Source organism: Eubalaena glacialis, chromosome 18 (assembly GCF_028564815.1).
Source record: "Eubalaena glacialis isolate mEubGla1 chromosome 18, mEubGla1.1.hap2.+ XY, whole genome shotgun sequence".
In the NCBI taxonomy this organism is placed as follows: domain Eukaryota; kingdom Metazoa; phylum Chordata; class Mammalia; order Artiodactyla; family Balaenidae; genus Eubalaena; species Eubalaena glacialis.
In genome coordinates, this window is record NC_083733.1 from 64,539,868 (window position 1) to 64,554,771 (window position 14,904).

The 14,904-nt window shown below is 41.3% G+C and overlaps 1 protein-coding gene and 1 non-coding gene across 7 annotated transcripts in view; one reads left to right on the forward strand and one right to left on the reverse strand.

The window, feature by feature from the left end:
- Nucleotides 1–14,904, forward strand: part of LOC133078651 (zinc finger protein 615-like) — a 68,251-nt gene that overhangs the window by 11,045 nt on the left and 42,302 nt on the right. For 5 of the 6 annotated variants that reach the window (XM_061173778.1, XM_061173777.1, XM_061173779.1 and 2 more), the window contains one exon: nt 1,868–4,882. The exons of the other annotated variant lie outside the window; for it this stretch is intronic. In XM_061173778.1, the coding sequence (XP_061029761.1) occupies nt 1,868–3,828 (1,961 nt within the window). In that variant the 3' untranslated portion in view covers nt 3,829–4,882. Of the gene's footprint in view, nt 1–1,867; nt 4,883–14,904 lie in introns of those variants that run through there. 6 annotated transcript variants of the gene reach the window in all.
- On the reverse strand, nt 9,069–9,160 carry LOC133079205 (small nucleolar RNA SNORA40). The gene has a single exon (XR_009698087.1). It is a non-coding gene; the product is annotated as a small nucleolar RNA SNORA40 (small nucleolar RNA).

Sequence of the window (14,904 nt, forward strand, 5' to 3'; positions counted from 1 at the left end):
GCCTAAAAAGACATTCTCATCAGGTGGGATATTCCAGGGACTCAGAGGTTATCCTCTGAGGGCCAGTCCTTTCTTTGCAATGTTCAGGGATGGAGTAACTGCATATCATCGTTCCCTTTTTGTGTAGGAACATAGGAGAGTATGTTCCAAGTAGAGTATTAGTTCGGAGTGTTGGTTACAGAAGATTTTATCTATATTTGATGTTAGTGTTAGTGCTTTGCTAGAGTTAGGTAAATGGTGGTCTGCAGAATGAAGAAGAGGGCAAGTTGTTGGAGTATGATAAACCTCAATAGTTTATCACATTTACCTTGAAATCAGATGCTAAGGAGACACATTCTTACTTGCCATTGTATTTGTTCTATACACCTGGGTCTGCAAGTTTGCACCTGATCACAATTGTCAATGTTTGGTTCTCTTCAATGGACTTGATTGAATTTTCAAACTCTACATGTTGAAATGGCTAAAGCCTTGGCCCTGTGCCTTGAGCTTTTATTATACATGTTTCCAAACATAGTCTTATCCAGTACTCTGTCTTTGAATACTCTGGTTCTTTTTAACAATTTTTATTTTATATTGGAGTACAGTCGATTTACAATGTTGTGTTAGTTTCAGGTGTACAGCAAAGTGAATCAGTTATATATATATACATATACATATATATGTTCTTCTTCAATAATCTATGTTGATGATATCCACATTGCTATTTTCAGATAAGACCTTTTGAAACATTTATATATTCAACGCGTTTCTTCATGTTTGTACTCAGACAAGTAATAACCTCCTTAAGCTTTGTTTCACAATGTGTGCTAGATTTTCCTCTCATTCTGGACTTCAGTAATATTCTTCACATTATTAAGAGGCATTCCACCTACCCAGTGGCTGAAACCACATAATTCTTGGAATAATCCTTGAGTCTGAACCTCTTCCGTGCTTCTCCCATTAAGTCCAGCAGTGAACCTTGTCTTTTCTTTGAACATATCCTGATTTCCTCCACCTCTTACATATTCATTGCTCCTTTAACCATGATTCACAGACTGCAATTGCCTTCTTTATTCCTTTGCTTCAGTTGTCTATGCCCAGAATTAAACCTGGGTGTCCTACAAATTTAACTCATTTCTGATACTATCTACGTGGAAATAGTGTCAGATCCTACAAGTTAAGGGTTCAGTCCCACAAGATTTTCCCCATGTCAGATGTCAATTGCAACTCCAGATTGTTACCTGTGCTTCTGACCAACTGGCTATAAATTGAAGGTTCTCATGACCCCCTTCTTGGGTTCAATTAATTTTCCAGGGTGGTTCACAGAACTCAAAGAAACATTTACTTATGTTTACCAGTTTACTATAAAGGATACAGATGAATAGCCAGAGGAAGAGGTACATAGGGCAAGGTCTGAAGGATTCCTGAATGCAGAAGCTTCTGTCCCCATGGAACTGGGGAGCACCACCCTCCTCGCACATGGATGTGTTCACCCATCCAAAGGTTGAGCAAATCTTGTTAAGAGTTTTTATAGAGTTTTAATCTCTAGGCCCTCTCTCCTTTCCCAGACGCTGCTGGGTGGAGCTGAAAGTTCCAACCTTCTAATCACTTAGTCTTTCTGGTGATCAGTCCCATCCTGAGGTTATGTAGGAGCCCTATGCTAAGTCACCTCATTAGCATAAACTCAGTATTGAAAGATACTCATGTCACTTAGGAAATTACAAGGCTTTAGGAGCTCTGTGGAGGAAGACCAAATATATTTATTATATCACACATAGAATTGTCACTAAATAGTTACTTCACATGAAGGCATTTTTTGAAACAGTTTTCTTTCCAAATTAAAATTATGAGAGATTGCGGAATGATTCCTTGTTCTCTTCTTTCCTAGAAATCAGGAAAGTTGATGACCCTCTGCACCATCACTTGCCAAATCACAGCATTCAAAATACTGTGGAACAATGCTGCGAACATAATACACTTGCAAATATTGTTAATCAGAGCAAAAGTCATTTCCTGTTAAAGCAAAATTGTGATATGTTTGACTTAACTGAAAAACCTTTAAATTCAAATTTAAGTTTTGAAAACCAGAAGAGAAGCTGTAACTTAGAGAACTCTGCTGAGTTTAATGGAGATGGGAAATCCCTTCTCCATGCTAACCATGAGCTATCTTTTACTGAAATTAAATTTCCTGTAAGTGCAAAACCCATCAACAATAACTCCCTGTCCACTAAGCAACAGAGAACTCACAACATAGAGAAAGCCCATGTATGCAGTGAGTGTGGGAAAGCCTTCTTCAAGATGTCTCAGCTCTTTGATCATCAGAGAGTTCATACTAGAGAAAAACCTCATGGATGCAGTCTGTGTGGGAAAGCCTTCTCCAGAAAATCCAGGCTCACTGAACATCAGAGAACTCATACGGGACTGAAACATTATGAGTGCACTGAATGCGATAAAACCTTCTTCGAGAGATCGCAGTTCAACGTACATCAGAAAAGTCATATGGGAGAGAAACCTTACACATGTAGTGAATGTGGGAAAGCATTCACCAAAAAGTGTCGGCTCATTTATCATCAGCGAACTCATACGGGAGAGAAGCCCCATGGATGCAGTCTGTGTGGAAAAGCCTTCTCTACAAAGTTCAGTCTCACTACACATCAGAAAACTCATACAGGAGAGAAACCTTACATATGCAGTGAATGTGGAAAAGGCTTCATCGAGAAGAGGCGTCTTATTGCACACCATCGAACTCATACAGGTGAGAAACCCTTTATATGCAATGTATGTGGGAAAAGTTTCACCTTGAAGAACAGTCTTATCACTCATCAGCAAACTCACAGAGAAGAGAAATTGTATATGTGCAGTGAATGTGGGAAAGGCTTTTCAATGAAGCACTGCCTCATTGTACATCAGCGAACTCATACTGGAGAGAAACCCTATACATGCAATGAGTGTGGAAAAGGCTTCACCTTGAAGAGCCCTCTCATCAGACATCAGCGGATTCATACAGGGGAGAAACCCTATGTATGTAGTGTGTGTGGAAAAGGCTTCACCATGAAGAGTGATCTTATTGTACATCAGCGAACTCATACTGCAGAGAAACCCTATGTATGCAGTGACTGTGGGAAAGGCTTCACTGTAAAGAGCCGCCTGATTGTACACCAGCGAACTCATACAGGGGAGAAACCCTACGTGTGCAGTGAATGCGGAAAAGGCTTTCCAGCCAAGATCCGGCTGATAGGACATCAGCGAATTCATACAGGGGAGAAACCATATGTATGCAGTGAATGTGGTAAAGGCTTCACAGAGAAGAGTCATCTCAACGTACACCAGCGCACTCACACAGGAGAGAAACCCTATGTATGCAATGAATGTGGCAAAGGCTTAACTGGGAAAAGCATGCTGATCGCACATCTGCGAACTCATACTGGAGAGAAACCATATATATGCAATGAATGTGGCAAGGGCTTCACCATGAAGAGTACTCTGGGTACACATCAGCAAACTCACATTGGAGAGAAACCGTACAAATGCAACGAGTGTGGTAAAGCCTTTAGGAAGAAGACATGCCTCATACAACATCAGAGAGTTCACTCAGGAAAAACTTCCTTTGCATGTACTGAATGTGGAAAATTCTCTTTGCGCAAAAATGATCTCATTACCCATCAGAGAATTCACACAGGAGAGAAACCATATGAATGCAGTGAATGTGAGAAAACCTTCACCACAAAGTCAGGGCTCAATGTTCATCAAAGAAAGCATACAGGAGAGAGGCCCTATGGATGCAGCGAGTGTGGGAAAGCTTTTGCCCACTTGTCAATCCTTGTTAAACATAAGAGAATTCATAGGTAGTCACTCTGGGGAAGCCTGTTGCCAGTTGTACGCAAGATAATAGTATGCAGAGAAGAATCACAATGCAAAGAATGTGGTGTTATCTTTAGTGATCAATTGCCTCATATTTTATGTTGATGAAAAAATTTACAAGACAACTTAGACACAATCAGCCATGGTGAAAATGTTTTAGGACATTTTATTGTCTAAAAAGTGTATACTGAGGGCTTCCCTGGTGGCGCAGTGGTTAAGAGTCTGCCTGCCAATGCAGGGAACACGGGTTCGAGCCCTGGTCCGGGAGGATCCCACATCCCGCGGAGCAACTAAGCCTGTGCACCACAACTACTGAGCCTGCACTCTAGAGCCTGCGAGCCACAACTACTGAGCCCACGTGCCACAACTACTGAAGCCCATGTGCCTAGAGCCCATGTTGCACAACAAGAGAAGCCACCGCAATGAGAAGCCTGCACACCGCAACGAAGAGCAGCCCCCGCTCTCCGCAACTAGAGAAAGCCCGCGCACAGCAACAAAGATCCAACGCAGCCATAAATAAATAAATAAATAAATATTTTTTAAAAAGTGTATACTGAGATAAAGCCTAAGAATGTGAAAGACTAGGAAAGACTTTATTGGTAATAGACTCTATCATATGTGGTCATCATAGATCATGAGTGAAAGAATATTTCTAATTGGTAGAAATATAATTGTGGGAAAGCCTTTGCCCAGAAGTAACACCTCAAGAGATGTCAGTTAACACTAGAGAAGTACTTTCCTATGGTGATGAATATGGCAGGGTTTGCAGTAATAAATATTGCTTCATCATTTGCCAGGAAATCTGTGCAATAACACATTCAGTATGGTGGCCTTTAACAAAATATCAAACAACTTAATGAAGGAAAGAAGCCTTGGAGAAATGATGAATGAGAACATTGTGTTACAGGTCTAAACTTAAGGGATAATACACCTCACCAACAACTGGGGAAAGGATACCTTCAGCCGTATTTCTAAATGCCTTGTCATTGATCTTATAAATTTTACATAGTGGCAGTTACTCTAATCATTGATTAAATTTTAATATATACGGTGCAGGAGTGTTCAATTATCTAATTAACTTTTGCGTTTCTTTGGTTCCAAGTTTAAGTGTTTCAATATTTGAAGTACTTCAAAATGAAACAATATATTCATTTCCTAAGTATAAGTCAACATATTTGGTGTGTTTAACCAAGTTTATAAGTAGCAGCAGGGGGGTTATAAAATTAATATAAATGTGATGTTTTTATAACTTTTAATTTTGAAGTAAGTTTAGAATCACAAAAACTGAAGTATTCCAGAGATTTCCTAAATCACCTTCAGTCCACTATTCCCAAAGGTAAAACCTTATATAACCACACAGTTTACTATCAAATAGAGGAAAGTGAAATTGTTACAGTGCTGTTAACTACAGGGTTTATTTCTATTGCACCAGTTTTAACATGGTTTTTAAATACCACCTTAAACTTTATCACATATGTAGGTTCCTGTAACCAACACCCCAGTTAAAATTCAGAATGCTTTGTCAACAAAAACTCCCTCATGCTACATCCTCATTGTCACATCCTTTCCCTGACACTAATCCTATAATTTTGTCATTTATAGAATATTAGAAAAATAGAATCGTTTAGGATGTATCCTTTTGAGGTTGACTATTTGAGCTTGTGAAATTGTAGAAAATAGACATATTGGTCTCTGCCCCCGGTTTCTGGCACAGAGCTTCTGAAACCCTTGTAAATTCCTGCATGATAAGAGCATGTGGAGCATCTCTTGTTCTATTGATGGGACTCTGGGTGGGCTCATGAATGGCTCCTGGATGGGTGCTCGTCCCCAAAAAGGACTTGGAATTTTCAGCCCACTCCCCATCCTCCGGAGAGGGGAGAGGGGCTAGAAATGGAGTTACTAATTGATCATGCCTAACGTGAGGAAGCTTCCATAAAATCCCAACAATAGTAGGGGCTGTGGAGAGCTTCCAGAAGGGTGAACACATTGAAGTACAGGGAGTGTTAACACACCCCCAGCTCTATGGGGACAGAAGCTCCTGTGCTTAGAACGCTCCCAGATCTCACTCTGTTTCTCCTCAGCTTGTTGTTCATTTCTGTCCATTATCATGTCCTTTAATAAACTAGTAAACACAGGTAAGTGTTTCCCTGAGTTCTGTGAGCCACTCTAGCAGATTAATCAAACCCAACAAGGGGCTCATGCAAACCTCCAATTTGGAGCCAAGTCAGACAAGTTGTAGGTAACTTGGGGACCAGCTATTTGCGATTAGTATCTGAGGTGGGGTGGGAGCAGTTGTGGGACTGAGCTCTTAACTGGTGGGATCTGGCACTATCTTCAAGTAGATAGTGTTAGAATTGAGTTAAAATGTAGGATCCAGCTGATAGGAATTGCTTGGTGTGTGGGAAACCCACACATTTGGTAACCAGAAGTGTTGAAAGTGTGTGTGTGGCAACAGGGTGAGAGTAAAGGAGAAAGACAGGAGGAAGTCTGAACTGTAGCTTTTCTCAATATAGACTTCAAGTAAATTCAACCTTAGATCCAACTAGAAACTCTGGGCATTTTCTCTGCCACAGAATATCAGACTGTAATAGAGGCGGGGCAGGTGCGTAGCTGTTAGTGCATGACCGGTAGCCGTCCCACTCAGCCATTGACTGGCATCGCAATGGGTCCCTCCTCCTTCCCTTCCTCTGTGTAAGCGGATCCCACATTCAGACTGAGGGAAGATGGTTTTTTTGAGACACTAGTCTGCCGTCTCTGTCGGCTGGCTTTCCGATTAAAGTCGTTACTCCTTGCCTCAACAAGTCATCTCCCGATTTATTGGCCTGACCTGCGGCAAGCAGAGCGAGTTTGGGCTCTGTCCGTAATAAGACTCCAGGCAAACTGGTAGTACCCAAGGTGTTCCTGCCTAACTGCACAAGGTCACCATCATCTTGCCACTTTTATCCAAAGTGATGACTAGAATGCATCTCACACCACGTTGGCCTTGGATTGGTTCTGGCCTCTGAAAACTTAAATTAGCTCTGTGACTGAGACTATCTCTTGCAAAGAGGAAGGCACTGGGGTGCCCAGAAGACATTTCCATGTCTTCTCACCCAGCAGTCTTAGCAGCTTTTATGGCCACTCCTGTTGGAAGCGCCAGAACCTCTATGAGGTCACAGAGCTGTGTGTCCTCACAGAACCTGTGCAAGTCTTCTGAAACAACAAGAGCCCTCTGTGTCCCTAGCAACAGCCAAGGAGGCATTGCGGGGAGAGCGCATCAGAATCAGAAATGGTTTTGGACCAGGTTCAGCCTTTGGCAGCTACTGGAGGAGTCTTCAGAGACTCAATATCTGCTGAGCCTGATTCTGGGCAAGGATCCCCAGTGAGGGGCCTGTGGGGTCAGTGAAGAGGGAATGTGTGTCAGTGACCGTATTTGGGGTTTTATTTGGCTTCAGTCACTGAGGAATCTGGGCGTTAGTGATGGGGCCTTTGATTGAGGCTTAACCTGAAGAGATTAATGATTGAAGGTCTTGTTGGTCAGGGTTTAGGGTCTATACGTTAGGTCTGCAAGACTCGGTAATTGAAAACTGGATGGAAGGTGTGAAACCAATGAGCACTGCTTCTCCCCTAGGTTAGCAATTTAACATCCAGCTCATGATCAGGAGAAGCCTGGAATTGCGGGAGGAGTGTCAATGGGCAAGAGTGTCTGTGGTAAATTTCAGATTGAATTTGAGGTCAGTGTTGTGTAGGGAGTGCAGAGTTTGTCTGTTTGAGAGCACAGGAGTCGGGAAGTTTTGAGACCCATAGTCCCAGGCTAGTGGGTGTTTAGAGACTTGACCTTTGGATGCTGGAAACATTTCTTTTCAGGTTTTCCAGTCCAAGTCCTTTCTCAAGGTTCTTATTAAAAATTTGTCTCCTACATACACTCTTCTCATTGTCCCCACCAAAATCAGAATAATTCACCGTGGTCAAGTGGTGTGTATAGGAATAAAGACAGGATTTTTGTTCATCTTACTGCAAAGTTTAGCCTTGGATATTTCCTTTCAGATTTCTTTGACACAAGTAAGAACAACCATTTTCCTGAGTTCTACTCCTCAGTGAGAGCCATCTCATTAAAAAAAATTTTTTTCAGGCTACCTTTCTAAAACTTGGGATCATCTGTACGAACATACATTCAGGAATCTGCCTATCGTCTAACATGGCTGTATTTCTTTTGCATTGTCTCTGGCAAATAATCGAAATTCCTGTTACTCCACCTTATCACCAGCATTTCATATTTTCAGTTTTTGGATTTCAGCAAGTCTAATACCTGGGTATTTGTATCACACTGCTGCTTTTTAAAAATTATTATTATTATTCACATTGCTGTTTTAATTTGCATCTCCCTAACAACAAATGATGCAGACCATCTTTTCATATGCTTGTTTGCCATCTATTATCTTTGATCAAGTGTCTGTTCAAGGTTTGCCTATTTTTGAAATAGGAGTTTCTTGTTGACTTTTCAGAATTCTTTCTATGTTCTGGATACAAGTCCTTTACCAAGTATAGGACTTATAGGATGAATGTGTTGAGATTCTTTTTTTTTTTTCTGAACAAAGTGTAAAGTTTTTTTTTTTTATTATGTGTAACATAGGCAAAATTATTTAAGTCAATAAATTTTTAAGGAATTTCACATGTTCTGATTCTTTCCACTGCCAATAACCTTAGTTCCTCCAAAGTAATAATATTCAAGATAAGATAGCCCTTTCAAAAAGAAGTTTTGCTCAATCCACAGCTGTCAGGTCAGTCAGTCCACAATCCTTTTAGTTGGGCTTCTTTGATCTCCGGTGGAATACAGACACACTTCAAAATTCCCCACCTGTAATCTCTGGGATCCAATTTCCTCAAGCAATTTACTTTAGGACTATGTTTAGGGTCAGGAGATGGATCTGCCTGGTTCTGAATTTGACACCCTCTAAAAATGTATTAAGTTCAAATCATATTCACTCCTAAGCTATCACACCCTAGAACAGTACAGATCATTGGGATATGCCAGCACCTTTTTAAAATCCTGACACTGTGTTCTTAAGATAAAAGCCTAAAAAAAGAAGCCATCTTTGTTTCATGTCAACATTAAAATTAGAGTATGAAATCAATATAGCTGATAATTTAAAAGCTTAATATATGAGGGAAATTATCAGCTCTATAGTCCTGGAAGCAATCTTTATGTTTATCAGTACACCCCCATCACTTGAATCTGTTTTAGGTATCATGTTCCTTCTTACCTGTATCAAAACTCATACTGAACAATGAGTTCTGGGTTGCAAAAGAGGATTTTTGCACCTGTCTATAAGGAGATTCTTTTGAGATTTTTTTTCTCTTTGTTTTTGTTTGTTTTTTGCCTGTGGACTTCCAAGTGTCCAGCAGCATCTGCTGAAAAAGTCTATCTTTCTCCATTGAATAACCTTTGTATCTCTGTCAAACGCTTGAGTATACTTGACTTATGTGGGTCTTTTTCTGGGATCTTTGCTCTGTTCCATTGATCTATGTGTTTGTCCTTTCACCAATACTACTAAAGGTTTATAAGTCTTGAAATCTCTTGGTGTGAGCCCTATATGATGGTTCTTTTTGGTCAGAAGTTGTTTTGCTATTTTCAGTGGAGAAACCTGGCAAATATTACCTTTGCCAGGAGATCAGTGTTGTCATTTTGATATTCTATACCCATAAATATGGTGTTATTAGAAAGGGACTTCAATTCTGTGGTGTCTTTTCCAAAATGCATAAATCCCTGTTTAATGAGGAAAACAGACCAACCTAAAAGAAGGTCAATATACAAAAATACCTGATCAGTACTCCTCAAAATAATTGAGGACATGAAAAAAATACTGAGGAATGGTCATGGAACAGAGGAATTCAAGGAAACATGATGTCTAAAGGCAGCATTAGGGTTGAATCCTAAGACAGAAAAAGGACAGTAGTGGAAAAATTTGTGAAATCCAAATAGAATCTGTAATTTAGTTGAGTGTCATACCAATGTTAATTTCTAAGTTTGACAAATGTACCGTGGTTACATAAAATATTCACATGAGAGGAAGTCAAATGAAGGTATATGTGCACTCTTTGTAGTACTTTGTCACTTTCGTGTAAATCTAAAATTTCCCCAAAATAAAAAGTTTATTTAAAATAGGTATAATCTATGTCAGTTATATCTCGGTAAAGCTGTAAAAAAAAAAAAGATGTAATCTAATTTTATCACTTACTTTCTCATTATAAACATTTCCATATTATAAAATGTTTTGTATATCTCTATATAATTAATATTAAGTGGCTGTAATAATATCATGGGTGAACTAGTAGGATGGTAACTTGAGTCACATATAAAAGGTATGCGTTAAAGTGGGGTATACTTGAAAAACATAACATATTCAACTATGTTCCCTTTTTATTATGATCCTCTCATTATTCAAATTCTTACATTCTCACTCCAAGATTTGTTGTACCGTTTTTCTTATAAGTCCCAGACATCTCCATTTACTTTTGATCCTAGATAGTTTATAATTTTGCAATTATATTTGATGTCTTTAAAAAAATTCATATGCTATAAATTTTGTACACAACAGAAATTCATTTTAACAGCTTTATGGTCAAAATTTACATGTAACATTTACCAGTAGTAAGCGTACAACTCAATGACATTTAGCAAGTTCATAGAGTTGTGCCACTATCACCACGATGCAATATTTAGAAATTTTCATAACCCGCAAAAAGTAACTGGATAGTTGTTTTGTTATTAAGTTTTGAGAACTCTTGATATATTCTGAATACAAGTCCTTTATCAATAGATGTTAAATGTGTCAATATTTTCTCCCAATCTCTGGCTCCACTCAATACTTTATTAAAGCTGTGCTTAGAAATACAAACGTTTTTAATTTTAATAAAGTCCAATTTATTATTTTTCCTTTTATGGCTCATACTTTGTCTTGTCACAGAACTCTTTGACTAACTTAGGCTCCTCTTCGCTTCTCTAAGTTTCATACTTCTACCTCTTAAATTTAGGTCTGTGATCTATTTCGAGTTAATTTTGTATATGGTTAGAGTTATGGGTCTTAATTTATGTTTTTGCAAATAGGTATACAATTATTCCAGCATCATTTGCTGAAACAACTAACCCCATGGAATTATCTTAGTGTTTTGGCCAAATAGCTATTGACCTTAATACTTTTGGACTCCATTCTGGTTGTGCCTTTCTCATTGGCTCCAGACCTTTACTGGCCTCATTTTTTTTTTTTTTTAATTTATTTTTGGCTGTGTTGGGTCTTCGTTTCTGTGCGAGGACTTCCTCTGGTTGCGGCGAGCGGGGGCCACTGTTCATCGCGGTGCGCGGGCCTCTCACTATCGCGGCCTCTCTTGTTGCGGAGCACAGGCTCCAGACGCGCAGGCTCAGTAATTGTGGCTCACGGGCCTAGTTGCTCCGCGGCATGTGGGATCTTCCCAGACCAGGGCTCGAACCCGTGTCCCCTGCATTGGCAGGCGGATTCTCAACCACTGCGCCACCAGGGAAACCCCTGGCCTCATTTTTAAAGTGGCCTTTCCCCGAGGCTCCAATCCCAATCAAAACTTAGGCTTCATCCCTGCCGCTCTTTTCCTCTTGAACGTGATGGCCTGTTCCCACACTGTGCCGGTTTCTCGAAATCGTATTCTGTCCTAAAAGCCGCTTCCTGCAAGAAATGTTCCTCCAAAGTTTTTTTTGGGGGGGGGGGGGAATGTCCGATTACCGGACGTATTGCCGTTTCTCTTTCCAGGAGTTCGTTCTCTGCTGGTATACCGACACCTGAACCCTTGGTCCTTTTCGACACCCGCCCCCCTCCTTTTTTAATACAAGGTGTAAAATAAAGGCCGCGGCAATGTTACTTGTCTCCCCAGTGCGTCGAACGCCGTTTAGGTAGCTCCATATTTGCCTCGCAAACCTCGAGTCTCTGAAAATCTGCTAATTTTCTGAAGAGTCGAAGTGACAGGTAATGAAATAATTTCAGCGGCTTCTCACCTTCCGGACCATCCAGGGCTCCCGGCCCCAAACCCGCCCCTTGGCCTTCTGTACGTCAGGTGTCCCAACATGGCCGCCCCGTGCGGCCGCGGAGAGCTGGGCGCGGACATATTGCCTTTCAAGGTAATACCAGAAATCCAGTCCGCGTTTCTTCAAAGGCTTCAGACCGTCTTCGGCCACCGTAGGCGGGCGAAAAATCTGGGCGACAGGGGCAGAAGTAGAAGCGGTTCGTGAAGTGTTAACGTTTTAGGCTCTGCTTGTGGATTGGAGAAAATCGGGTCAGTGTGTGCATTTGTCCCTTGAAGTTTTGTGGTTTTGTCCCATAGGAGGTTTGTCCCTGTGGACGTGTCGTCCACAGGCTGGAATGGTGTAGTGTGGACTTACGGAATTACTGAGGGTCTGGTGGGAAGCACGGAGGTGGAGGTATTTGAGAGGAACCAGGAGCGTTTGTGACGCGTGTGCCTGTCGTTGGGGTACCTTGGGAGCTGTTGGTTAAAACGATTAAGAATCTGTAGAGGGAATTCCCTGGCGGATTCGGCGCTTTCACTGTAGTGGCCCGAGTTCAGTCCCTGGTCAGGGAACTAAGATCCCGCAAGCCACGCGGCGCCCCCCCCCACGCCCCCCCCCCAAAAAAAATCTGTAGAGATCAACGATCGTGACCGGACCGGCCTGCGGACCGGCCTGGTATGGGGGTCTTTGCGGCTCACTCTATTTCTAAAGGATGCAGGTGGTGTTTACGATGGTAAGAGATTCAGATTCGGGGATTAATATGGCGCTCAGAGATGTTGGGGCCTGGCTGGATGGTCATCATATGAGGGTATCTGGCCCAGGTTTCGGATTAATAAGGAAGTGTGTAGTCAGTGTCTGTGGTACAGAGAGTCTTGTGAGGGCTGAGGCTTTGGTCCCCTAGGACGCCTGGCTGGTGGTTGCGTTGAGATTCCAACCAAGTACGCTGGGAAGGAAGGCGGTACAGCCCAGGACGGTAGTGTAGTTCTAAACCTTCTGCTTTTTAGGCTTTTATCCGCAGACCAAGGGACTAACCCAGCCTCGCCTATGTGTTGTGTATCGTGTATCGCTGCTTTCGCACTGCAGAGGCAGAATTGAGTCCTTGTGACAGATCTTAACCCTCAAAGCAGAAATGTATAATATCTATCCTTTTGTCACCGACCAGGGCTCTTGGCCTCCTTGGTCCATAGAAATTGATCAAAGGCCAGATAAGAAATTCAGGCCAGGCTTTATTGGGGCCCTGCTGCAGCAGGGGGAAGCGAGAACAAGTAAGAGGTTCCCTTGCCTGTTCTCTCTCTGAGGTGGGGTTGGTGGGGGGGGGCATCTGGTTCCTTATATGGGGTGAGGGTAGGGGTATGTCCAGGGGTTGGGCCGGAGGGACGGCTTAGATGGTTTGCCCACCCTTTAGGTGGTGGTGTGTGCAAGGGGCATGGCAGTACCCAGCTTTTGCTCCGGATCCCCTGCTTTTTTGCTCCTGGCTCTTCAGAAGTGGCAGTTGGGTTTCTTGATTTCTTTTTATCTTGTTGTCCAGAATTTGCCCCCTCTGCGCATGTGCAAAGTTATTTTTAGTCCTTTATAGTTTCTTTGGTTTTTGTTGCCGGAGGAGAGGTGTGTCCAGATGCAAGCACTGCAGCACTGCAGCAAAGGGTTCCAGGTCCCAGCCTGTCTCACCTTTGCAGAAAATGTTTGTCAAGGAAGGCTTGCTCTCACCAGCGGCAGGGGACACTTGCTTTTTTGTCTGACATGCACTCACACTTTCTTCTTTGCTAACAGAATCGCCGTTTTCTTTCGTTATCCATCGTTCTGACAGGGTGACCCATATCCCACTACTGGTTGGTCTTAGTTAGTCCTGGTGGTTCCACTTCGCGTTGCTAGTGATTGAATTAGTACGAAATGAGCTTAGGTACGTGGTGCAGTTCTAGCCAGCAATATATGTGAAAATCTGCTTGGGGGTTTCTGAGGGGAAATTTTGTTTTAAATAAGTATTATAATTCTTTGAATCTCTTTTTCCATGTCAAGGATGATATTGTCTGAATATAACCTTAATTTTCTGTCCAGTTTCTAATGTTTATAATTCATTCCTTTTTTTTTTTTTTTTAATTAGAAAAATTTTTTTTTGGCTGCCACCGCATGGCGTGCAAGAAACTTAGTTTCCCCACCAGGGATTGATCCTGTGCCCCCTGCAGTGGAAGCCTGGAGTCCTAACCACTGAACTCCCAGGGAATTCCCTTGCTGTATATGTTTCAAGGCTATAGTATTAGGTACCTAGAAATGGCAAATTTCTTAAAATGTGGTGAATTGAACCTCTTACTAGTAAGCTTTGTTTCTCTTTCTCTGTAGTAATTTTTGGGTTTTCTGGTGCTTTTTGTCAGAGAATATAGATTATCTGTGGTTACTCTTTACATGGTTTATCTTTTTCTAACCTTTTATTCTCCAGCTTTCCATATCACTATGTTTCAGGCATGTCACCTAGAGTAGCATGTTCTTGGGTTTTATTTTATTTTATTATTATTATTTTTTTGGCCACACTGGACAGCATGTGGGATCTTAGTTCCCCGACCAGGGATCAAACCCAGGCCCCCTGTATTGGAAGCGCAGAGTCTTAACCACTGGACTGCCGGGGAAGTCCTAGGTTTTAAATTTTAATCCAGTCTGACAGTTTCGAGGCATTTGTATTTGATGTAATTAACTGGAATCTTTGTTCTGTTTATACTGAATATAATTCATTAAAAAAAATTTTTTTATTGGAGTATAGTTGATTTAATATACTTAATATAATTCTTAGTGTTTTGTTTTAAAACAGTCATGTAAGTGCGCTGTATTTGCCCCACTTGTTCTCTAGTCCTTATTCTCTTTTTTGCCATGTTTTGAATGAATTTCTTCTTATTCTGTTTCCCCCTTCTGTTAGGATGGAAATTATATACTTTAAGACAATTGTTAGTTTTCATCATGACACTAGAGATTACATACAGCATGGAAGCTTTCTTTGAAAAATTCTTATGTTAGTACTTTTACACTCTTCTCCAACAATACAGGCGTCTTAGAGCATCTCAACT